This window comes from Seriola lalandi, unplaced genomic scaffold (assembly GCF_002814215.2).
Source record: "Seriola lalandi dorsalis isolate HSWRI2012SDOR001 ecotype SW California unplaced genomic scaffold, Sedor1 jcf7180002054829, whole genome shotgun sequence".
Classification (NCBI taxonomy): domain Eukaryota; kingdom Metazoa; phylum Chordata; class Actinopteri; order Carangiformes; family Carangidae; genus Seriola; species Seriola lalandi.
Genome location: NW_019525382.1, coordinates 1,130,841 through 1,154,704, shown reverse-complemented (window position 1 = coordinate 1,154,704; position 23,864 = coordinate 1,130,841). Strand labels below are relative to the sequence as shown.

The 23,864-nt window shown below is 40.1% G+C and overlaps 1 protein-coding gene across 1 annotated transcript in view; it reads left to right on the top strand.

Annotated features, from left to right (window-relative positions):
• The first annotated feature begins 503 nt into the window (after positions 1 to 503).
• Positions 504 to 23,864, top strand: part of mast3b (microtubule associated serine/threonine kinase 3b) — a 35,641-nt gene continuing 12,280 nt past the window's right edge. The window contains exons 1-10 of the mRNA XM_023426525.2: positions 504 to 790; positions 3,550 to 3,639; positions 10,930 to 11,018; positions 13,504 to 13,576; positions 16,325 to 16,345; positions 16,724 to 16,802; positions 18,806 to 18,963; positions 20,521 to 20,596; positions 20,972 to 21,181; positions 23,576 to 23,672. Of these exons, the coding sequence (XP_023282293.1) occupies positions 744 to 790; positions 3,550 to 3,639; positions 10,930 to 11,018; positions 13,504 to 13,576; positions 16,325 to 16,345; positions 16,724 to 16,802; positions 18,806 to 18,963; positions 20,521 to 20,596; positions 20,972 to 21,181; positions 23,576 to 23,672 (940 nt within the window). The 5' untranslated portion in view covers positions 504 to 743. The remainder of the gene's footprint in view (positions 791 to 3,549; positions 3,640 to 10,929; positions 11,019 to 13,503; positions 13,577 to 16,324; positions 16,346 to 16,723; positions 16,803 to 18,805; positions 18,964 to 20,520; positions 20,597 to 20,971; positions 21,182 to 23,575; positions 23,673 to 23,864) is intronic.

The following is a 23,864-nucleotide window of genomic DNA, read 5'->3' as shown; positions in this document are numbered from 1 at the left end:
GCCCCGCTGCTTCATTTTGTGTCCGTGGACAGAAACAGAGAGAGAGAGCGAGAGAGAGATTGGATGGATTTATAAGTGAAGCATTAAAAAATACTGGTTGAAACTTCATTTTGTCGTGGTGTCATTGTGGTATTACGCGGATAAACAGATAGAAAAGGAGCAAAAAGACATGACATATAACCTACACTGATTATTATAACCCGTGAACTCACCAGACCTCAGTGTGTTTGTCTTCTCTTTTATGAAAAACAGAATAATCAGGTTTGTGAATCACATCTCATCCCCTACGCCAACTTTCCCCCCGTCCTCACCCAACCTCGCCTCTGTTGACTGTCACCCACCACCCAAACTGATTTAGCCACCCCCCTCCAGTAGACTCCCCCCTCCATCCCTCCCTCTCTCCCTCTCTTCCCACCAGTCACATGGAGGTTAGCGGCGACCCGTCGCTCCCTCCGTTTCGTGGCAGTCGCTCTCCGGTGCGCCTTGGAGAAGAACGACGAGCAAAACGCGCACAACTGCCGCGGCGCGTCATTTTGTTTTATTAAGTGTAAACTGCGGTTTATCGAACCAGTTCACTCGGAAAATCTTCGCGGAATCCGCTGAAGCCGCCGGTAAACGATACTCAGTTAAAACGGGTTATTTTTAGTCAGCCACCGCAGCGATGAGTGTCTTGAAGCCGGCTGTGAGACCGAGTGGTGCTGCGCTGCGTGGTAAGTGAAGCCCCCGCTTGGTGTTCAGCAAGAATGAAGTCGAGGCGAGATAAACTGAAGATCCCCTCTCTGACTCTGGAGTAAGTTCTGCTCTTTGTTTTCATCCTGTGGTGCAGATGTGAAACCGCAAGCTGCCATGTGAAACTGTTGTCTTTTAAAGTTGTAACTAAAGTGAAATGGTAGTATTTATGTGGTCGTGTTGTCTTGATGGTAACTCGGCGTATTCCAGTGTCAACACAGAGACTTTTCCCATGCGAAGTGGCTGTTAGTTCAAACCCACTGTTATCTACTAGGCTACCACTAAAGCGTTGAGATCAGACCTGCCAACTGAGCCAGATGGAAATGTAAATAATCCCTCCTGTTTTCTCTCAGGTTGATGACATTTGCTTCAGGCTCCACTATCTAGTTGAACAGCTTCAGTTTACTCTTGTGTTTTTGTATTTTTGAAGAGAGGACTGGAGAAGTTAAAGATGTCTCATCAGTTTCCTAATAATGCAACTATTAGAATTATCAAACTTAGTTTTAATCTTTAAACTAATTCACCCCACTGAATGTAGAGAATCCAGCTTTCCAGCCTTGAACTCTAACTGTGTTTGACAATTCATGGCTGGTTAAACTTGTAAAACCACATCACTGAAACAACAAGAATGGGAGTTTTAGGGAAGAAGTTTTAGGAACATCAGATACAAGAAGGATTATACTTCTTTCCTCAAGGCAGTTACAGATCTTTGATTTTAATCAAACCAAATGCTTCTCTCAGTGTTGGAGGTACGTCTCAGTCAGTGTGATTCTGTCCTCACGATGTTTTGCCTTTCTCTGGCTCTATTGTCTCATTTTTCTTTTTCTTCTTTTTTTTCACATGAAGATTTCACTCCAGGATTCCTGCATGAGTCACATGCTCACCCTCACAACACTAGACAGACAGACAGACAGACAGACAGACAGACAGACAGACAGACAGACAGACAGATAAATGCCTTTCAGCCTTTGGAAGAATAGATATTTTATTTCCTTATAATTGCTAATTTGTGATTCCTATCTCCATCAAAGGACATGGCTGTAGTCTTATATCCACCCACTCATCCCCTAGAGTGAATGTAGCCGTTTGTTTTGTGGGGAGGGAGGGAGGAGGGGGGGGGTACCTGCTGCCCACTAGATGTTGATCCATAAGGCGTAGGAGCTCCCTGCTCACATCCCCTTTCTCTGATCCATCCATCTGCCTCCACTGTGGATCATCTCATCAGAGCATGCGCTGTTTTCCTTTCATTTTCATTTTTAGGCACTTTTGTAGCCTCTGCTCCCGTGCAGAGATACAGAGGAGGTTTCAAACTCTGGCTCGCAGGGAGGGGTTCAGGGTCTCACTGATGCCTGTTGATGGAAGCATCGTTCTTGACGCTCATTTGTCTAAACCAAACCTTTGACAATTAGCATTCTGGATTAGCTCTTTAACCACCAGCAGTGAGAAAAATGACAAGCATGACATACAATTTTGGTTGTATTCAGACATATTTATTGCAGAGAATTATACTATGCTATGTTATTTTGTAAGATAATACACTTTTCTGAACATACTTCCTTTCCTGTTTCCAGGTTTCAACTCTTGTTTTTTTTTTATTTCATTTTATTTATATTAAAATTATTTCCCAGTGAAGGACAATAATGTGTCTAGAATATCGTGGAATAGGCCAGTAATCCAATAATTCTAATTAAAGAATAAATTGACTTGACATGAGTGTTGTTTTTGCAGTAAAGACAATCCTGCTGTCATATTGCTATTGAGGGACTGTAGCTGCCCCTGCACTCCGTGTCAGAGTCTCCGTGTACGACCTGAACATCTGAGCAAATCACAAATTCAGTGAAAATTCCACCACTGATTCAGTATGAGATTTTTTACTCAGTTTACACTCTGGCAACAATGTCTGTGAAGTGCTGACAAATTGTAAATGCAAAGTGTAAATGACGGACGATTACTGGCTCAAGCATCACTGAGAGCTTTGGTTTAGGGGTCTGTAGGAGAAAATGAGCCGAGATGAAATTCGGCGCAATGAGTTTCATGTGTTGTGTAATTATGAGCAGACACTACAGAATGTGGAGTCTTTGTGCAAGGAGTTGTTTTTCCTACCATCCTCCCTGCATTACTATGACAACACGTTCATTAGTGCTGTGTTTAGCACTGAGAAGCCTCTGCAGCACTGAGACAATAGCAGCACTGTGGCAAGGCAGAGCTTACATTTGAGCAGGGAAGTCAATAGAAAACGGCTTCGGTGCTTGGTCAGCATCAGTGAGATATAGACCTTAGGGTGGCTGAGCATGCATATTCCTATACAAAAATGATGCGTTAGGATGTGAAATGGTAGATGATATTTCGTTTTCAGGACTTTGTGTGTAGGAACCCAATGTGGATTGTCCTCCTGGATTAATTAAAGAACACAGACATTGTTAATTTTAATCTAAAGTCAAGCTTATGTGAACATGCAGCATGTCCTCAGATGTCAGAGTCCCTAAAACTATAAGAGTAAGTAGTGTAGTCACTATTAGGTGTTCACTAAATGTGTGCTGGACAATGAAACTTCCTGTCTGGTGTGTTGACACCTAGCTGCATCCTGTGGCGTAGGAGCTCAAGAGAGTTTATATACAGTAGCAGCCAATTAGGCAGCAGCATCACCCTTCAGAGGGACGATGAGTGTCTGTCACTATCAGCGGGTGAGGTCAGCCAATTGAAGGCAGGCATCAACCTCTAACCCACGACAAAACCTCTGTTGCTGCCTGATGACAGACGCCGGCGTACTGAGGTGCTGAGTCAGCGCACTAATCCATGCGAACGTTTCTTGCCTTACAGTTTGTCACCCACTTGCCAGAGCCCCACCCTCCTGAGCCCATGCAGCCCCTGCAGCCCCTGCAGCCCCTTACAAACCCTTCATCCCTGGAGGTAAGACAGACAGGTCACACGCAGACTGTTTCTATAGACTGAACATGTTGAGTCACTTGAAAAAAGTCTATCATCAAAGAGTCCGTTCATCACAAAAGCAACAATTAGCTGATCCACCTAACAAGTGTTGTCCGTGTAGTCAAAGCCTGACCACAGAGGACACGGTGGACTACAGAGTCGCTCTGTGTGACAGGTCCCTTCATTAGCAAGAACATGGGCACTGTATATTTGGATTCAGGCCCACATACGCTGAGCTGCTGGTGCAAATACTCAGAGCACCAAATATGTATCAATCCACGACTGGCAATAGCCCCCAAAAAATACAATATCTACTATGGTTTTTATCACATTTGCCAAAGACTACAGTGCCCAGATGTTTTAAGATACTAGTCAGTATTTTTTTTTAAATGAAAATATGTATTTTTTTTTAAAGGTTAACATCTTCATTTGTAAAAAAAGGGCTTGGGCCAAATTTCTACCAGAAGGAGAAGGCAAGGAAGATGCCAACACTGTTTGCAGTGATACAAAAAATATAGTGAAGTGATAAGTGAAGACTTTGGTCACCTGAATCATAGATGCAGCTATTTTTTTTTTTATTATGTGATGTTATGGTGAAAAGATTTGAGATTCAAAGTTAATCCTTGACCTTTGAAACAGTTGTTGACAAACTATCTCAGCACAAGGTCCATTTAGTAGCTTTTCTGGTGCTTTCAATCGTACCACACAGTCTTTACATATTTGAGCTTCTACAGTTCCATATGATTTTAAACACATGCTAAACACAAAAACATCAACATCATGGTATCAAAAAGTATGAAATATAAATGGAGAGATGAGGAAATATACACTAGGTCTGAATTGGGTTTTTTTATATTAAGGTGCTTCAGTTTCACCAGTGAAGACCTATCATTTATTAGTTGTCTCTAAGTCTGTGTGGGTTGCTTGGCAACGGTGCTGGGTGCTGTGGAGGAAGGCAACACTGCAAACAGAGGCGGATACATCCAGCATGTTTCTGGATGTGTGAGCAGTGCTCACACCACACGCTGTACAGTAATGAAATCCATTTGCTCTGTTGAAAAATGAGCAAATCTTACTGGGAATACAAAAATTTCTCAGGCGCGATAAACACGAATTCCTCAACACGACTCAGTTTTCACACAGTCATTATCTACGACAGGTTGCACATTTTTGGCATCATTCCTCAGCATTCTGCATGGGAGACCCTCCCTGTGTTATTCCACCTCCCAGAAACATGTTCATTCTCTTGCATCAGATTCTATATTTGTATGCAAGTAAATTGCTTCCCCGCATCAACCTTTGACTCTGATCACTGAATATGTAGCATTTTGTCTTGATGGCATTGGTGCAGAGATATCTTCACAACTAATATGACAGGTATCTGCCGGTTAGAGACGGTCAGATAACCGAAGAACATGTTCATACTGTAATTTCTGGGTCCAGAGGATTGATTCATGCCGCTCAGGAAATCTTTGTAGACACTGGGAAAAAAAGGACTGTCGCAAGGCTGAGGCGTGAAAAGGGGACTCATATTATTCATATTATTACTTAAAAAAATCATATTATTAAAGTTGATAATAGGAATGTGAGTGACCTCCACATATGTGCAGTTGTGATGATAATCATATAAAGCACACATACATTTCTCCTCACACTGTAAACATATCAGCTGAACTGCATATACTGTAGGGAGAAAGCATAATGTATACCACTTTTGTAGTTTCTCTAAATAAGTAAAGAAATAAATAAACTTTATTTAGATTTTGTTTGCTGTTACAAATTCATTGTTCCACTACAGTATTTTTTTGTTCTAATGTAAAATGAAAATGAAATTAAAATGCACACATACAGTACATGATGGGTATGCATACACGTGTTAACTTAACAGTAGGTACTATATGCAGTGGAATGTACCACTGTTTAAAAGTTTGGCTGGGATCCTCCCTCTACCCGACTCCTCATGGTATAACCCAACAACATATGCTGCTTTCAGGTTCTGTAGGAAATTGCCACTTTAGTGTGAAGGCGCAAGTGGCCAAAGAAGTAAACTTGAAGAAAGTGTTTTTAAGGCAATGGCTCCGACTATGATTACACCATTTTAAATGTAATAGTTTCCCTTAAAATGTTCTTCATGGTCTATGGTCATGGTTTAATACAACAAAAAACACTGTGAAACTGAAATGCACACCACCTGCTTCAAAAGGTCAGGTGCAGTTTAGGTTACAACTTGGTATAGTGGCGTGTGGCAAGATTTGTGGTCAAACATAGCACCATCTTGCATTGCACTCAGTACCTTTGTTTTAGGTAGGCTCACAGAAAAAGATGACTGCACTAATCGACCATGGTGTGACCTCCAGAAGAACAGCAGCTGAGTCATAGATCTCCACCACTCATCTTCGTGTTCAATCTTATGTTTCCTATAAAAATAGTCAGGATGTAAACAAATGAAAACAATTCTTTAAAGCACTGGCTATGTTCAGCTTTTAGTAGGTAGCTTTGTAGCACTAGCGTAGGAGTTAGTGTGTGGAGCTTAGTTTCACTCCTACACCCCAAACAGCCTCTGTGTTTTGGTCTGACAAAGTGTTTTGGCAAAATGAAAACTCTCACATTGGTCCCTCAAAACAATGGGGGTCCGAGTCCTGCAGAAACAATCAGTGAAATAATCATTTGAATAATTGATGCAATTTTTATCAAGCCTTTTTAACATCTGGAGGGGAACAACAGAAGGAGAATTTTCTTTCAGGCTAACTCTGGCTCATTTACAATTATTTTTTCTGCTGATCAATGAGCATTATCCTATGAACGTGTAGATAAAGTGGCAGTGGTGTTGAACTGTGTCACACTGTAACCAAGGTCTCTACAAGTTTATATCACAAAATACTATAGATTACAAAAACATCTTATCTAAACGTTGTAAGTAATGTAATCAACATTTATTGCATTTTTCTAAACGCTAAAGTTTTGTTCAGGAATGAATAGAAATTTTGCTTTGTGGGCATGGCAGGACTCCCATGAGCATTTAGAATGACAATTTCTGATGATTGATCAAAACAGTAGCTGATTTCTGCTTTTCCTGCTTCTCTCAGGTGGACTTGCTGCTTTTTAGGTTTTGTATAATTGAAAATTGAATGTGTTTGGGCTTCGTTATGGTGGTCCTGAGGTGCAAAACACAACAACAAAAATTTTTGGAAAACACATTAGCAAAACAAGATAAAGACGTCACCTTGGGGAATAATAATCTCGGAAAAGTAACAAGCAGTCATTAGTGGCAGCCCTTAAAATTATAATAATGATGGTTAACTGTAGCCTAAAGCTTGGGTGGGTTTTTTCGCAGCAGTGTGAAACCGGAGGTTGCAAGCAGCACTTGAAAGCAGCATCAGGCTCCAGCTTCCTCACACGGACCCACACGCAGCCAGCAGTGTGTTTGGCTAAACTGAAGTGTTTCTGCCACTGTATGAACATTGCTACACACCAACTAACCGACATGGAAGTGATGTTTCGGGGTTAGGTCTACAGCCGGAGAGGTGCACGGAGGATGTAACGGCAGCCCCGGAGTGGTTGGGACAGACTCGGGGTGAATACAAAAGGAACCGCCGAGAGGGAGAGACGATGGTGGGGAGAGCAGCGGCAGAAGCAGGAGGTGGAGGCGGAGGAGCGGGTTTTACAACGACCCCAGCTTCAGTTTTCTGAAATTAACATTTACTTTGAAACGGGTTTATTCAAGAAAACATCTCCTCCAGCATGTCGGATCCCAGTCATTGCTCTGCGGTGCCAAGTCAGAACAAGTCACATTTTGTTCCCGGAGCGTTGCTGAAGCGCTCAAAAAGGTAGTAACCAAGTGTTGGCGCGTGGACGTTAAGCTAGTTTGACTGTTTATTTTGGCTTTTGCTGTGATAAAATCCAGTCATATGGCAGTTTATGGGTCGCAGTTGGCCTTCGTTTAATGTTAATGCTTTCACGAGGCTTCCTTTATGTTAAAACTAGCTAGCTCCTCTGTTCTCCCCAGAAAGCCGCTGTAACGTTAATCCTCTGTTTGTTCAGTACAACGCAGGAGTTTGTGTTTATATGCAGATTCTGGTCAGAAAATAACTTAACTGAAAACAGCTACTGCATTTTGTTTCAAAAGCTTGCTGTAAAATTAATATTCTCAAATGAAATTCCCCAAATATCAGACGCAACATGAAGCTTTCTTTGTTGAAATTGGATGTAACCTGCTGCAGTTTACAGTTGGCACATAAAACCATCGGATCTTCTTATAGAATCACACCAGTGGCAGTAAAATAAATACTCACAAAACATCTTTGATGTTAAGTCAGACATATTTTCGCTTCTCTGTTTATGCTGGTTGCTGTTGGCTGTGTTATGATGATGATGATGAGTGGCTGGTTGTCTGTCGTGTTTACTGTTAGATTACTGGAGATAAAACTGCATTTTCTGACTGTCTGATGCAGTCTGTTGCACTCAAGTGAACTGTGGCCTCTCCATTGTGGACTATGGCTGCAAGTAGCAGTAGCTCTCCAATTATCTGTTAGTTGTCTTGTCGATAATCAATAATCTTTAAAATGTCAGGAACTAGTGTAAAATGCACATTACAATTTCCCAGAACCCAGGGTAATGTCTTCAGGTTGCTTGTTTTGTGCCACCATCTGTACAAAACACAAAGATATTCAATTTGAAATCATATAAAGCACAAAAGGAGAAAATCCTGACTTTAAAGTGGCTTGAAACAGCTGCAACTATTGATTCTTTCATCAATCTATTTGCTGATAACATTCTTTATTAAGCTTGTGGTCTATAAAATGTCAGAAAATGGTGATAATTGTGTATTATAATTTCATTGAACCCAAGGTGGCTTCTTCACGTTGCCATTTTTTGTCTGACCATCTTTTGTCTGAAACCCTAATATATTCATTTTACTACAATACACAAAGAAAGAAGCAAATTATCACATTTGGGAAGCTGGAAGCCATTAAATGTTTTGCAGTTTTGCCACTGTCAAAATAGGTGACGCCTAATTTCCTGTTGATCGTTTAACTGTCAGCCCTGGTGTCACAGTAAAATCTGTTATTTATTTTTATTATATCTGTATTTGAATGTCGTAGGCCAAAGTTCGCCCCTTCTTTTTAGTTCCAGAGGGTTATTTAGGACTCCCTCCCTTTACACACACACACACACACACACACACACACACACACACACACACAGACACACAGACACAGACACAGACACAGAGTTGTGGACATCTGTGGGTCAAGCTGGTCCTGCTGTTGCTGTTGCACACACACACACAATCTCTCCCGCCTTGAGTCTGTTGACAGGAGGCTTCCCCCTTGTATTCTGGCTATCATCAGTTTTCCCTCCTCATCTGATATTGCCATGCTGGTGTGTCGTGCATTTGCTTGCAGATTAGAGTTGTAGTTACATAAGCATTTCTCAAGGCAGAGCTGCTCTGAAGGCGGAAATAATCTCATCGCTTGAGTTAAATCTCAGTGGGCAGAGACAATGAAATCTTACTCCTTCTAGTTAAGTCTCATCTGTACCAGGCCATAAAGTGTACATTTTTGTTAAACTTGTGGTTTGCTTACAGTTGATAATGCCATTCTGCCTATTACAAAAATGCATTGCTCTCAGTTGCTCAAGATGTGAATATGATACAGAGAGTTGCAAATGTAACTATGAACTGTGGATGACTGCCAGAGACTCCTGTACATTGGCATTGTAAGCTAAAAAACTGCATTATTGCCACCATAGATATGAAATACTAGTGTGTAGCTGCAGAATGTGATTACTAATGAGACATATTCAGCTCACAATACCAATCAAAAGCTGTATTAGTATAATGGTGCCTGTAATATAGGTTCAATTTATTGCATTTTTGTATTTTTCACATGCGACTAAAAATTTCAGACTGTCAAGTGTAGTTACAGGGACATATACTGATGCTGACTGAAAAACAGGCAAGCTGATGTAATGAAGCCTAGAACTCGAGTTCCACTGACTGGAGAACCTTTTAACATCCTAAATTGAGTAGAGCTGAAAATAATCAGCAACTATTTTGATAGTCAGTTAACAGTTTCCTTTTTCCGGCAAAATTTAAAAAAAAAAGCTACACATTCTCAAGTTCAAGCTTCTCAAATGACAGGATTGCTGCTTATATAATAGTAAACTGAGTATCTTTTGGTTGGGGCTTTCGGTTAGACAAAACCAGACATCTGAAGACATCACCTTTATAATGAAAATAATCATTAGTTGCAGCCCCTAATTGAGTAGAAGAAAGAAAGTTGAAGAAGAAAAATAGGCTTTTAAGAAAAAATTTTAATATGTCAAGAAATGTAAAAACTAAAATTCAAGTTGTAAATAGCACAGAAAACTTGACTCCAACTACATAGGTTTAAATTATAATGAAATAATAAAAGTGTAAGCAAAATAAAATGTTAAGGTTTTTAATAGGAATATTTGTATGATTTTCATTTTTTATTATTTTGAGTGAAGTGTGAAGATGGAAAACAACTATACAGAAAACTGGACATTGTTGTCTATTTTCACCGCTCCTACTTCCGGCTTGCACACAAGCACAGATGTGTTGTTGTGTCAGACTTGCTCATCGAGCTACAACAGTCAGAGCTTAATGGCTCACAGTCTGCTACTTTAGAGGTCAAGTGTCTTCTTAATCTGTCCAGTGTCAGACTGTAATAAGTCTTTTGTGTCCTGCTGCTCAAACACAAACACACACTTAGACATAAACACTACCTGAATGACTCAGACATGTAATTGTAGTTGGATAAACCCAGGCCCAAAATGATTATACTTTGCTTGCTATACATCACCCCCCCCCCCCAGAATTATATATTGGAGCAGACACATCTGTGTCCAACAGTTTAGTTTTGCTGTCATAATTTTTAAAGTGAAAAAAGAGAACTTAACAGCAGCAACTGGAAACATATTGACGAGAAATAAGGCAATATTTTGGGGGAAGAAATGATGAATGTAACAGAAAAGTGCAAAACATTTGGCAAAACAGTCGACTGATATTGTTAATACACCTGCCTTGCATAGTTTAGCCAGGTGACCAATGGGATGCTGTTTTCATCTTAAAACTACTGCAAATGAGATGACTTTAAAAACTAATAATAATAGAAGTAAGATAAATCTGGCTAATTGATTTGAGTGTCCTATATTTCATATTTCAAGTCTGCAAACTGCCGAATAAATGCTTCCAACAGCCTTAAGATGTTGATTTTTTTTTTTCTTTCTGTCTTGGTTGTGCTCCAGCTGTCGCAGCAGCAACAGGAAGAGCCTCGGCGTCGGGACGCCATCACCCACGCTTTCCCGGCCACTTTCTCCGCTCTCTCTCCACACTGGTAAGATCCATTTCAATGTTTTGTAACCTTTTATCCCAGCAGGTTGCAACAGGAGCACTGCTACAAAAAAAAAAAAACGTTAGCAAAAACATGTTAGAATTGGCATAGGCTCGACTTGGTTATCAGTAGTGCAGTGTCATCCATCACTGTACTGCATTGGCTAGATGTAAGTGCACAAAGCAGCAAGAATACCTTTTATAGCATTATACCCATTTACAGTTTTATCCTGCAAGCATTGGTCTTAGTAACTTTACAAAGTTGTTCAATCCTGCATCAAAAAAGTACAATCTGGAGTGTGGTGCATTTAATTGACCTTTAAACTTGACTTCCTGCTTCATATTTTCCCTGTGGCTTGTAGAAACATGTCAACACCAACGCAGCCCATTACGTTGTCATGCTTTACTGCTGCTCTTGTTCCACTGAATGAGCTGTCAGAGAAGTTGGTGGCAGCAGGTGGTTGGTGGTGAAACCAGTCTGGTTTTAGCTCTGGTAATTTAGTTTAACAGGACTGACTCATTGGTGCTTGTCTGCATGTTTGTATGGTTTAAGAACAGTTTGAGAGATTTCTAAACTCAAGTATCAGTATTTGAAACATGCTCAAAACACACTCAGCACTAGACCCTCTCAGAAATAACATTTCCAAAGTTATTTAAATGTGGAATTTAGCAGCATGAAAATAAAATAAAATTCCACTGTTTGATTAATGATATTTAATACAGTTGCAAATGAGTTCATCATTTCTTAGGGCTCAAGTATCAGCTCGTCTCACATATTGATGGTAAGCTGTAGGGCACCTTGCCTCCCTCCCACACTCACTAATACAAGATTAATCTTGTTCACTCTTAACTTGTAAGCTGCACCTCAGCCAGTATGTGGTTGTTACTGCAGAACAGTCAGACATGTTAAGACGACCTGGAGGGCACTAACTATCAAACAATAGCCATTAACTGAGTTGTTAAAATTATGATAAGCTGGGTTTGTTAAAGAGACTCACTGATATATAAATATGACTCATATTCTACATAATATTACTAATATTACACAGTGTGAAGTAATGATGACGAATGATGAAGTAGAGTAGAATAGACAGAAAGAGAAAAAGTCATCTGTGTAACACAACCCAGGATTTTGACAGCACACTCAAGATGTTTTCACTTTGTTACAGAGTTCTAGTGCAAATCGAACATTATTTTTAATGCTGAAATAAAGATGAAATTAAGAAGAAAGATTGAATCTATAACATTTTCATAATCATTTTCATTATTCAAACCGAGAACTGCTTTATCTAGTTTCTCCGAAACAGCTTCTAGTACCAAAACGATCCTAAATTCTTTCATATGAAATGCTCTAATGTTTGATATAAGACACAAGAAAGTGCAGTTAAATCATTGAGACCAATGACTGAAAGTAATTGTTGAGATCATAGCCCGACTGGTGCTGAATTTCTGGTTATTTATTTCTTTATTCTTTGACTCTGACATCGATATTAGAGAGTTTAAAAAGGGTGGAAACAATATTTTGGCCAATTTCGTAAATTTTTATTTTTTGAAACATGAACATGTAACATAAACAAAGAATCCTGATATGGATTCCTTATATTTGTATTTTTAATGAAGTTATGAAGATACATACTGAGAGGGACATACTACAGTTGAAAAATCATCTTGTCCTGTCTTTCTGGTGGACAAACTATATAATGGAGGAAGTGTTTTTAAATGACCTCATACCTGGTTTAGCGTTGCTAAACTGCAGTCTCTTGTCCCAGACAAATACGTTGAGCCAATATCAGCCAATCTATCAGCCTGGCTGATTTATCAGTCTAGCTCTAATTGTGATCAGAATTGAAAATAAAGTTATCCACCATCATCAGAATTAACATCAGATCGGAGACACAAGTGCAGAAAGTGTTGAGATAATTGAAGGGCAGGAGATTTCTCAGTGGTGGGCATCCTCCTCCTGCTTTTTGTATGAACAATAGCACATACAGTGTAAGCCTCTTAATACCGTGAAGCAGCTGCACTCTATGAAAAGAGTTTTGCTCAAGAGCTCCTCATTCCAGCAGTATGTGGATGTGCTCCCTTTTGAACTCAATCAGGCTGAGGATTATTTAATCACAGAGAGCTATCAGGCTCTAATTGGTACTCAACCACTTGCATGTAAACAAACCACAGTCTCTATTGTACCCACACCCGCAGACTCTGGTGAGACCTGCACAAGGCTTTCCCCTTAATTAAGAGTCTTCTTAGATAGACGCTCTGATATTTAGAAATGTAATACCAGGATGATATATTGCACCTTTCTGAGGTGCTGGTTAATGCTGCTGGTTTTTGCAGTGATTGAGAGTTCCTGTATAGACATGATGTCATCCTTTTTGGAAAATTTCCATGTGTAAATGCAGCCATATGGTCATCTCTGTTCTGTTTTCATAAGTTTATTATTACAGTCGTGAACAGTATGGGGAGGAACTTTGTCTTTCCTCTTTCAGCTGCGAGCAGCCCTCTAGACAGCCCCAGAAATGTGTCGACCAGTGCCTGCCTCAACTTTCCTTTTGCCCGGAGGTATGTACATACTGCTCTTTTGAATCCTTTCTCTCTCAAGTGATATATTTGTTTTGTTACATTTAAAGGATCTCAAGTATAGGATTTGATAAGAATATGTTTTTGATGAAATGTTATTATGCAACCTCCCTTGTATTCCATCTGAACAGTTAATACAAAGGCTGGTGCTGTATTTTAGTCTGTCATTTCCTAATAATCTTTTAAAAAGTTTATTGACAAGACTTGTATAATTTGGGACAGATTATAGGATATTTTCTTTAACTAAAAGTTAACTTTATATTCATATACTATTGAAAACTTTCCATATATGTTGAATTGTGTGCTTGCTTACAGAGAGTCCTTAGGTTACACTACAGTAGCAATTATATGGACTTAATTCACTGGAAATATTTTTTCTATAATATACATATATCAAATAAACTTCTTGGAAGTTATTTTGAAAAATTTTGAGTATTACAGAATTAATCAAGAGATTTTCTAAAGCTGTTTTGTACATGAGCAAAATGTTGAAGTTCAAATACAGTTTTCAGTGAATAGCAGCACATATTTATCCAAAACTGCTCGTGAGTGAGTGAGTGAGTGAGTGAGTACACAGAGAGTGAGGTTATCATGAACTGGAAATACTGGCTGCCATTAATTTATGCATCGCTGAGTAGGGCACTATATAAATATTACATTTTTGGATTTGGTCTATCAAATTCTGTTGAGGGTCCCAGAAAGATTTGGGCTGCACATCATGATTTATTAAAATCACAGGAGCTATAATCACTTTTGATTCCTGAGTCTATGTAACTGTTGTTTACATTCCATGGACATTTGTAATTTAACAGTGTGAACTCAGATTAACCCAAAGAAACAACAAGCAAAAAAATAATGAAACAAATAAATCTAATGATCGGAGGGTTTCCTGCGAGATTCAGTGTGTGTGTTGGGACAGGGGCGGACAGTCTGAAGAGAAACAGGAGCAAGGTGACAGAGGCTGACTCAGCCCACAGCGTACACACACGCACGCACACACGCACGCACGCACGCACGACACCCACACACCCACACACCTCCCCCGCCAGCTCTTCTTACAGCCAACTCTTCCTCAGCAGGACGAGTGCAGTTAGATAGAGGGTACCCCTGAAGCCCACTCACACATCATTCAGCCTACAAGTGAGGCGGCACCTTGAAGACACCGAAGAACAGTCATTAAAAACTCATGAGCAGTTCAGGTGCTTCATCCTGGGAACAAGACAGATAAATGACACCTGCTCTGAGAATAAATTAGTGCTGGCATCCTTGTGAAGCACACTCTATAAACCCTTATTGCTTAAATATTCAGATTTGACATGTTCTAGTGTAGTGAGCCATAGAAGATTACGGTCCTTTAACCTTAATTTCATTTGCGCAAAACATACAGTGGCTCTCATCTCACCTTGATACACAAGATCTAATTCTGCAGGCAAACATATTACTACATGATCACCTATTATGCGGAGGAAAGTGATGAGTTCCCCACACACAGTCACTTCCTCAGGCATCCATCGGCTGTTGTGCTGCAGTAATAAAGACTAAAAGCCTTGTTGAACAGTCAGTGACCCTTCTCATTGCTGCTTGAAGCTCTGGTTTGCTCAATTAATCTTGTTCCAGTGTTTAATGAGACTCTTCAGTTAAAATTGAAATGGAGAAGATGATCATTCTTGGTTATAGTTGTTAATAAGAAGCTGCATCTTTTTCACCATTTAATTATGCCTTCATCATTTATTATTTATTTATTTATTCAATGTTTGCTGACTCATACTGTCAATGCATTTAATTTTGAACATTATGACTGTGGAAGCTTTCATTCAATCTGTCAGTTTCCTGTGGGAATTCTTTGTGTAAAAAACTGTGTTTTGCTTCCAACATGCCAAATAGTATAATACCACTTAACCTTTATTTCTATTCAGTTTCATTTTTTTGCTGTCGCAATATCCGAACTGCAGACACTAAAGTAACAAGATCATTTTGCTGGAGGTGCTTTGAAGCAGAGGTGGGGGACTTGAGTCACATGACTTGACTCAAGTCACAAATTTTCGGACTTGAGACTTGCTTGACCCACACTGGTAAAAGAATCAGCTTAACTTTGACTTTCTATTCAACTTCCTTGGCGAAAGTAATAATAAAAGACTAAAACTAATAATTTTAGCAGTGGATGGCTAGCAGTGACAGATACAGACTCTACATTGCCTCAAAATATAAAATATCAGTAAGATTTAAAGGTGAAAGTAGTTTTCATTAATGCTAAAAATAAAATTAACTTTTTAACTGATTTAAAAGTTGAAACTGGGGTTGATCATCAGAATTTCATATAACTTGACTTGTGACCTTTTTTTTGACCTGAGCAATGACTCGATTTGTCTTGCTTGACATATAGCAGGGACTTGACTCCCTTGACTCTCACCACAGTAACTTGGGACTTGCTTGAGACTTGAAGGTTAAGACCTGAGACTTTGCTTGTGACTTGCACATTTGACTTGCTCTCACCTCTGCATTGAAGTGAAGATTTGTTTCTGTTATGTAAAATTTATCCTCAAATTAATTTAGTTTGGTAGCTACTCCTTGTATCTGGACAAATGAAAACTGGCATGGAAGGCAGCATTGTCAGTACTAATCCCTCAGATGAATGCCAGGGGTCACAGGATCACTTGCGCAAGATTCTCAAAACTCACTGAAACTCTTTCTTTGCTTTTCTCTCTCTCTCTGTTGCTGTCGTGATCTCAGTCACTTGGCTCGCGCCGACAGGTAGCTTCTTTTTATATCTTTTATGTTCTTGCACCATTTCTTTTGGCTGTTTTTTTTTTTTTTTTTCATATACTACAAGCTTGTATTTGTGATTTATATTTGTTTTTCACAAAGAAAATTCTTCTCCTGAAAAAAGGTCTTATGTGAAGGTACTGATTGATTTTCTGAAGCAAAGCAAAATGCTAAAGAACTGCTGTGAATAAAATGACACAGAAAACCCTGTTGTATATGAATTGGGCAGAAAAAAGACATTCATTTCATGCCTTCGTAGTCACAGAACTCCTACGTCTTTTGTTATGTAAGGAGTTTCACATATGAAATGCTAACTAATGCCTATTTTGCCGAGGCTTATGTAACTTGCATGTCCGTTTCTCTCAGAGCTGAAGGCCGGAGATGGTCCCTGGCATCCCTCCCCTCATCTGGCTATGGCACCAATCCGCCGAGCTCCACTGTCTCAGTAAGTCACCCCACCACCACCACCACCCTGGTAGAGAAGTGGCGGCCAGGCAATTCTAACACCTCACTCAGCCCAAATAGCACATTCGTTTATGCAATAAGGGACAGCGAATGCCAAGACCGAGATGACAAACCACTAATTGTTTTCCTCCATCATCTGCTTGAATGAGTCATTCTCCCAGTCTGTGGAGCTCAGTATTAGAAGTAATACACACAGTCTGTGTGTATGCATGTTAATGAAGAGATTAAGCTAAGCGCGTGTGTGCTGTGTGTTAGTTATTAGATTAAATGCTTCAAGTGGCATTATTTTATGACAGCATTTCAACAAAGCATCACAACATCACACATTTGTCATATTAACAATGTGCTGAGATCTTGTTTTTTTTTTTTTTTATTAACATCACAGGTGGTAATTATGTTAACTTGGCCTACAATGTGATGTGTTTTTGTTTGGTGTTTGAAAAGCTGACAGATTGCTATACCCACATTTTGGGAGGGAAAATGTCAGAATATACAAGGTATAAATGTCAAATACTTTTATTTCAAAATCATTTTAAAGGAGGTTTTGAGAATATTATTATAGTATGCATAGTATTAATCTGTAATTGCATTTGTTTACAGAATGATATCGGTACACAGCATTCTAATGAACAGTTTCGCAATGGGACAGCGGGTGGTGCTGAGTTTGTGATGAAAGTCTGCCATGTGGCGCTATTGTAAGGAAGTTTATTGGTTAGAGCTCGGCGAAGGCCCAGAGGTCAGTGGGGACAATAGGGCTCTTCAGTGGGCTCTCACTGCCCTCTTCATACTGAGCCATTAGAAAGAGACTTCACAGATGTTGTTCCTCTGGCCGTCTTCTTTTCAGGACACATGGGCCGTAAAATTAAACAGCGCCAGCAACGTACACCACGTCCCTTTTCAGTTTGAAAAGAGTTCACTCAGCGCCTCAGTAGATATGGAAAATAGCTTATTTGTGTAACTAATGATGCCTCTCTGGGCTTCATTATTGTTTACACCATCACCTGAAAAAATCCACTCTAATGATTAGCCTGAGAGGTGTTAAGTTCTCTTTGGACTACTACTCTAAACTCACCAACTAAACATGTGAAATCCTCCACAGGTGCATGATCAGTTGGTCAGGCTTATGTTGACTCCTCGTTGGCACAGACTACACTACGCTGCTGTCGTCATGAATTAGAAAGAAAATGTGAATATGTGAGTGGCCAGCTAAATGCTGGTTAAAACCATGTGGTGCAATGTGGAGTAATTGAGTATAAATACATTGAAAAACTGACAGCTGCTTGATTTGACAGGCATCGGCTCAGATTTGACTCAGTGCAGGAGTAAAGCACAACTTTAATGCTTTTCTCCTTTTCTTACTGCCCTCTCTCAGCTTCAGGCTTGCCTAACTTGTCTGAACACATGCTTGTGGTCTCTTAAACAGAGTGATGCCACTGAAAATTCAAGCCTGTAGCAATGTCCTCTGCGTGAAAGGAAGTAGCAGGGTTTACTGGGGCTGTAATCTTGAGTTTGACCAAGACACAATGCTACATATATCAACTTTTAAGTCTTTCTTTGGTTTAACTTGGTCTAACTAATCATCAATTTGGGCAACTGAGGCTGGATTAGCTCTGCTGGTGTTTTGAATATGTGTTGCACCGCAATATGTTTTGAGTCTTTGTGATTTTAAGACCTGTATAAACAAATGTCTATCTTTCAAGATAGATACACAAAATTATTCAGTCATTAATTATTTGTCTTTTTGTGTTGATAAAATGACAAAATAAAACCAGTAATTTTTATTTTGGGTCATTTAATATAAAAAAGGCCCAATATAAGTATTGTAGTGTATCACTCAGTGTAGTTATAAAAACAGTTTTCTGAGGTTGGCTGAAGAGCTGGTAAAAGTTTTGGCTGAATTACAGATAGATGTGAGGATTTGAATCTGGTGCATATGGAAACAGATATTCTCCACTAATGGATCCATCGTCTTTGTGTCTGCAGTCCTCGTCGTCCTCCCAGGAGCGTCTTCACCAGCTTCCCTACCAGCCGACACAAGATGAGCTACACTTCCTTTTCAAACACTTCCGTAGCACAGACAGCATGACCGACGAGGATGGACGACCCTCGACTGTCATGCGACCTCGGTCTCGGAGCCTCAGGTACCTAATCTGGATTTCACATTGCATCCGAAAGTCTTGTTGGCAAATGATTGTTTTCTTCTAGAATTTTACATATTGAGTTTGGGAAAAAAAGGTTGATCTGTGTAGCCAGTGATAATGTAGAAAGACATGGACTGCAGGTTAATATCATCATCCATGATAACAGTGTCACCCCATTTTTAAGGCATTGCATGTTTACAGAGCCTCATCAGCTGTAAATCAAATGTGACAGCGAACTTTAAATGTTCACCATAGATCCAGTTGGAATGCGAGAAAAGTGTTGGTGGATTACACTTGTGTTCACCACTTGTAATTTCCCATCAGACCACTTGTTTTACAACCCAATCTGAACCGAGTCCAAACATCTGTTTAATGGTGTTTCTTGGCCTGTCATTAAACTGATGAAATGAATATTTTATACAGATTAAATTCAGTAATCCTTCCTAAAGGATTAACTACCTCTTCGTCGGGGAAAACAACATTCTAGATTTGGACAGCGACTGCATGTGGTGCGCTGTTCATGACGTCCTTGGTGTCATTATGCACTGGTAGACTGTCAAATGTCAGGATGCCTGTACATCGGTATGACCAAGACAAATTCACAAGTAAACACAGCATTTGACATCTGAAGTGCCTCTGATTGATTACACATGCCTGTTGGCCGGCAGGCAGGTGGAGATCTGACTGCGGAGCTGTGTGGTTTTGACAACTTTTGTCTGTTGGCTCTGCTCTGCACTGTTTGTGCGATGCCGGGGTGCTCTGTGTTCTGGCACCATTGTGTGCTGTGTGTGGGCGTGCTAGCTAACAGAGCGCCTCAGGGATCTAGCTGCTGAACTGTAGTAGAGGGTGGTGGTGCTATATGGGGGGGATGGGGTGGTGGTGGTGGTGGTGGGGGTTGATGCAGAGATGCAGCAGTGTGTGTTGGCAGCAGCCATCCAGTCTAACAGAGGTGTCTTTCATGACAAAAAATGGCTTAGGGAGCCTGTTTGCATGTGATAGGTTTTCCCTCCATCTGTTCTGTTTGAAGCTTCATTAAGCAAGATTTATCTGTAAAAATACACTCGTCTCATTGGTCTTAACACTGGTGGTGTTGCAGTAAATGACTAATTGGGTGATGTTGGTGATTCACACATTTTGGCCAGAAAAACCTCTGCTGTCTGCACAAAAAACATCTAAAAGAGAAACATCAAAACCTGTCAGTGAAATCCACCCTGACTGCAGCTCTAGCGGCTTAAGAGCTGCTGAAATCGAGTGTTGGCTCACAATATTGCTTTTGTTAGGTTGAGATCAAAAGTGTAAATATAGATATTGACCTCAAAAAACCTCCTTCAGTCAAACCCAAACTATGAACTGAGAGTTGATGTGTGTATGTTTTGTTGGGCTGGACTGAATCGATTGATGGTCATTTCTAGATAACTGTGACATAATCACTTTTCACATCCCATCCCAACTTAATGGCTCAAAGGAGAGGTGAATTGGATGGAGTATTGATAAATGTCAATATGCATCTGTTGATCAGTTAAAATATGCTAATCTGTTGTTTTGTTTCTGTCGCAGCCCCGGGCGTTCCAACGTTTCTTTCGATAACGAGATAGTCATGATGAACCATGTTTACAAAGAGCGTTTTCCAAAGGTATGTACTTGATATCGTTAAATTAGTTTTTCCATTGAAGCCATACAGTATATGAGCAGCAAACACACTGTGCATAAAACCAGAGTTTGGTTGTTAACCCACCTGAAAGCCAAAAACAGAATCTGGAGTGTCTCAAAACTCAGTAGAAATAAAACAGTATGGAACTGAAACTGAGCTTTAGTTTTGAACAGCGACCTTCTCAGCAGGTGGCAAAGTACTTGCTGAATCACTGGTAATGATCAGCAACCATATGAATCCACCCACAGAAATATTATGGACATTTGGTGCTGTGGAGAGTAAAAAGTAAAAATCATAATAACTGATCTTTTAAATATCTTAACTGTGTGTGTGTGTGTGTACTTGTGCTCCCTGTAGGCCACAGCCCAGATGGAGGAACGCTTGTTGGAGATCGTCACCCACTGCTCTCCAGACAGCTCTCTCCCGCTGGCTGACGGGGTTCTGGGCTTCATCCAGCACCAGTTGGTCGAGCTGGTCAGAGACTGTCTGGACAAGTCCCAGAAAGGCCTTGTTACTTCCCGTTACTTCGCTGAGCTGCAGGAGAAGCTGGAGAAGCTGCTCCATGAGGTGGGGAAACAGCCAGAGGATTTGGGGTTGGGATCCTGCAGGGCCGATGTGGAAATTATTTTATAGTTGCAAAAACATGAGCTTAATTGAATTGTATATAGCAGCTTTAACCATCAGCTGATGAGCTCCTTCATGTGAACTCTTTTAACTGGTCACTTGGATATGACGAAGTTATGAAAGGGGATTGATCGAGGCGGGGTCAAATGTGCAACCAGGCGCGTCACTCAATAACTGTCTGATAGCCAAAGGCACACACAATAGATTTGGTAGTGGAAATTGTTAGTGATGGTGTGAGGTACTTTTATCACAGGTCTTATCTGTATGGTGATAAAATGTTAGTTTCTATAGCAACCTCTTCCCCTGTTCCTCTGCATGCTGTCAGACAGAAGGCATGGCCGACTCGCTGTACCTCCAGCTGAACTGATAAGTCTGTTCCCATACAGTGGAACAAATGCTGTCACACACACACAAGACTCACTTTGCGTGCCAAGGCCACTTTGGTAAAAACTCTGACAGTTTTAGTAATTGACATCTAACTTCTCTGAATGTGATTTGATGTGATGTTAATGACTCTGTTTGAAAAAGTTGTAACATTTTTATTTTAAACACACATTGCCTGGTAGACTTGTGGAGGACTTGCCTTGGAATGATCCTCTGCTGTCCAGAAAGTGACAGATTTTGTGCATTTGGCAGCAAGAATTGAAAAAACTCTTGAGCATTGCTCCATGATCTTTGCTACAAGATCAGCAGCTTTATAAGGAAAAACATTTTGACAAAGTGCACAAGCTTTTTATATGTTGGGCCCCCAGCTATTGTCTGAATTCATGTCACCTCAGGTGCTTTTCTTAGGTGTGTAAAAGCTCTTAGTACATTTCACTGTACTAAGTACTGTTTACCACTTGGGCTTGATGCTCAAACTGATTTGACACTAACTGAGCATGTGAGGATTGTGTGTTTACTAAAGTCCGGTAGGCCACATTGTCAATGGAGGAATCTGCCTTGTGACTTTCTAGTAACAAGACTATCTTTCTCACATTGCTACGTTTTAACAGTCATTGACGTGAAAGGTCTTACATGCCCAGAAGGTGAGAAGGTAACCCACATAGATGAGTTGAAAATTATTCTGTCCCTGGAGAAAATTGAAGGAATAGTTTGATATCGTAGAGGTGCTGGTAGGCGGGTTTTGTTACCATCGGCCTGTACCAGGCTATCTGTTCCCCTTTTCCATGCTAAGCTAACCGGTGCTGATTGTAGCCTTATATGTACCAGACAGATGAGAGTAGTATCTTGTCATGGTCCAGGCTGCACATGCAAATGACCTGAAGAGAAATGCATAGTATTCCACAGTTTCAGTTTCACTAGTACGGACTGTCACTCCCGTCGTCTAGAAGAAATGCCGTGGATGACTCATTTAGACTCCACACACCCACCCAGTGATTATTCTAATAATTCCTCTTGGTTTAATGTGTTGTTTTCTCTGACGCAGTTCTGTGAGGCAGCGTGTGTTTTCATATTTCTTTTAATGTCATACCCATCTGCTTTGAACACGCTGTGTTTTATATACTTATATTTCCTGTTTCAGTATTAAGTAGTTTTTCTGGTAGAATCTTTTTCAGGGGTGGACGAAGAGCCACTACGGGCAGCAAAGCATGTCCCTCCTCCTTTTAATCAATTATTTGCAACTTAGACAACTTAGTAGAGCCTGACCTATTTATCGGTCAGCCGATATAATGGGCTGATATTGGCCTATCACAGACACATCGGCATCAGCGCATATGTTCTCCGATATGCGCTGATATGAATACTTTTATTAAGAAGATGTAGTGACATGCTCGGGTCAAGTCAAGTTATATAGGCAGCATTTTATGTATATTTGATCCTTTGTTTTCATTCAAGTTAAATATATATTGATATCTGAATTTTTTTACTCCCTAACATCGGTATCAGCATCGCCCCCAAAAATCAAATAACAGTCAGGCTCTACAACTAAACCCTGATATTTTAATAACTTAATAAAGATACACATACATGTATATTTGAAAACACACTTTAGACTTCAAACTATTTTTATTTAAACTTTTCCATGATGCATGTGTACCATCATTTATTCCATGTCTCAAAATGTGGTGTGTTTTACAATTTTAACCATTTTAGTTTAATATACTTCTATTGCACTACAAAACTGAAGGGTATGCAAAATTTTACTTAGCTCCATATTTGGTGAGAAGTGTCAGGATATTTAACTTTTTCAACGTTACCTATTCCTATATGCTTGTTTTTTTGTTTTAAAGTATGATATGTTTTTCTTCAGCATTTGGATGAGCCAGTACTGCATATACTGTATAAACTTTGCCTTTACTTATATTTTGATTCTGCTCCCCTGCTGTTTTGCAGGCCTACGAGCGCTCTGAGAGCGAGGAAGTAACTGTCATCACCCAGCTGGTGAGGAAGATCCTCATCATAATCTCTCGGCCGGCTCGCCTCCTTGAGTGTTTGGTAAGCTGAGGAAGAGAAAATCTCTTCCTAATTGAAAATGCGATTACTTTAAAACGGACAGAAGTAAGTTCACGGTAAAGCAAGGCTGAAATGAGATTCTGGCCTTTATTCTCTCAGGAAATGCATGTGTGTCACCAGAACATGACGTAGATGAAGGAAGGAAATATTGCCAAACTTTCGCTATGCT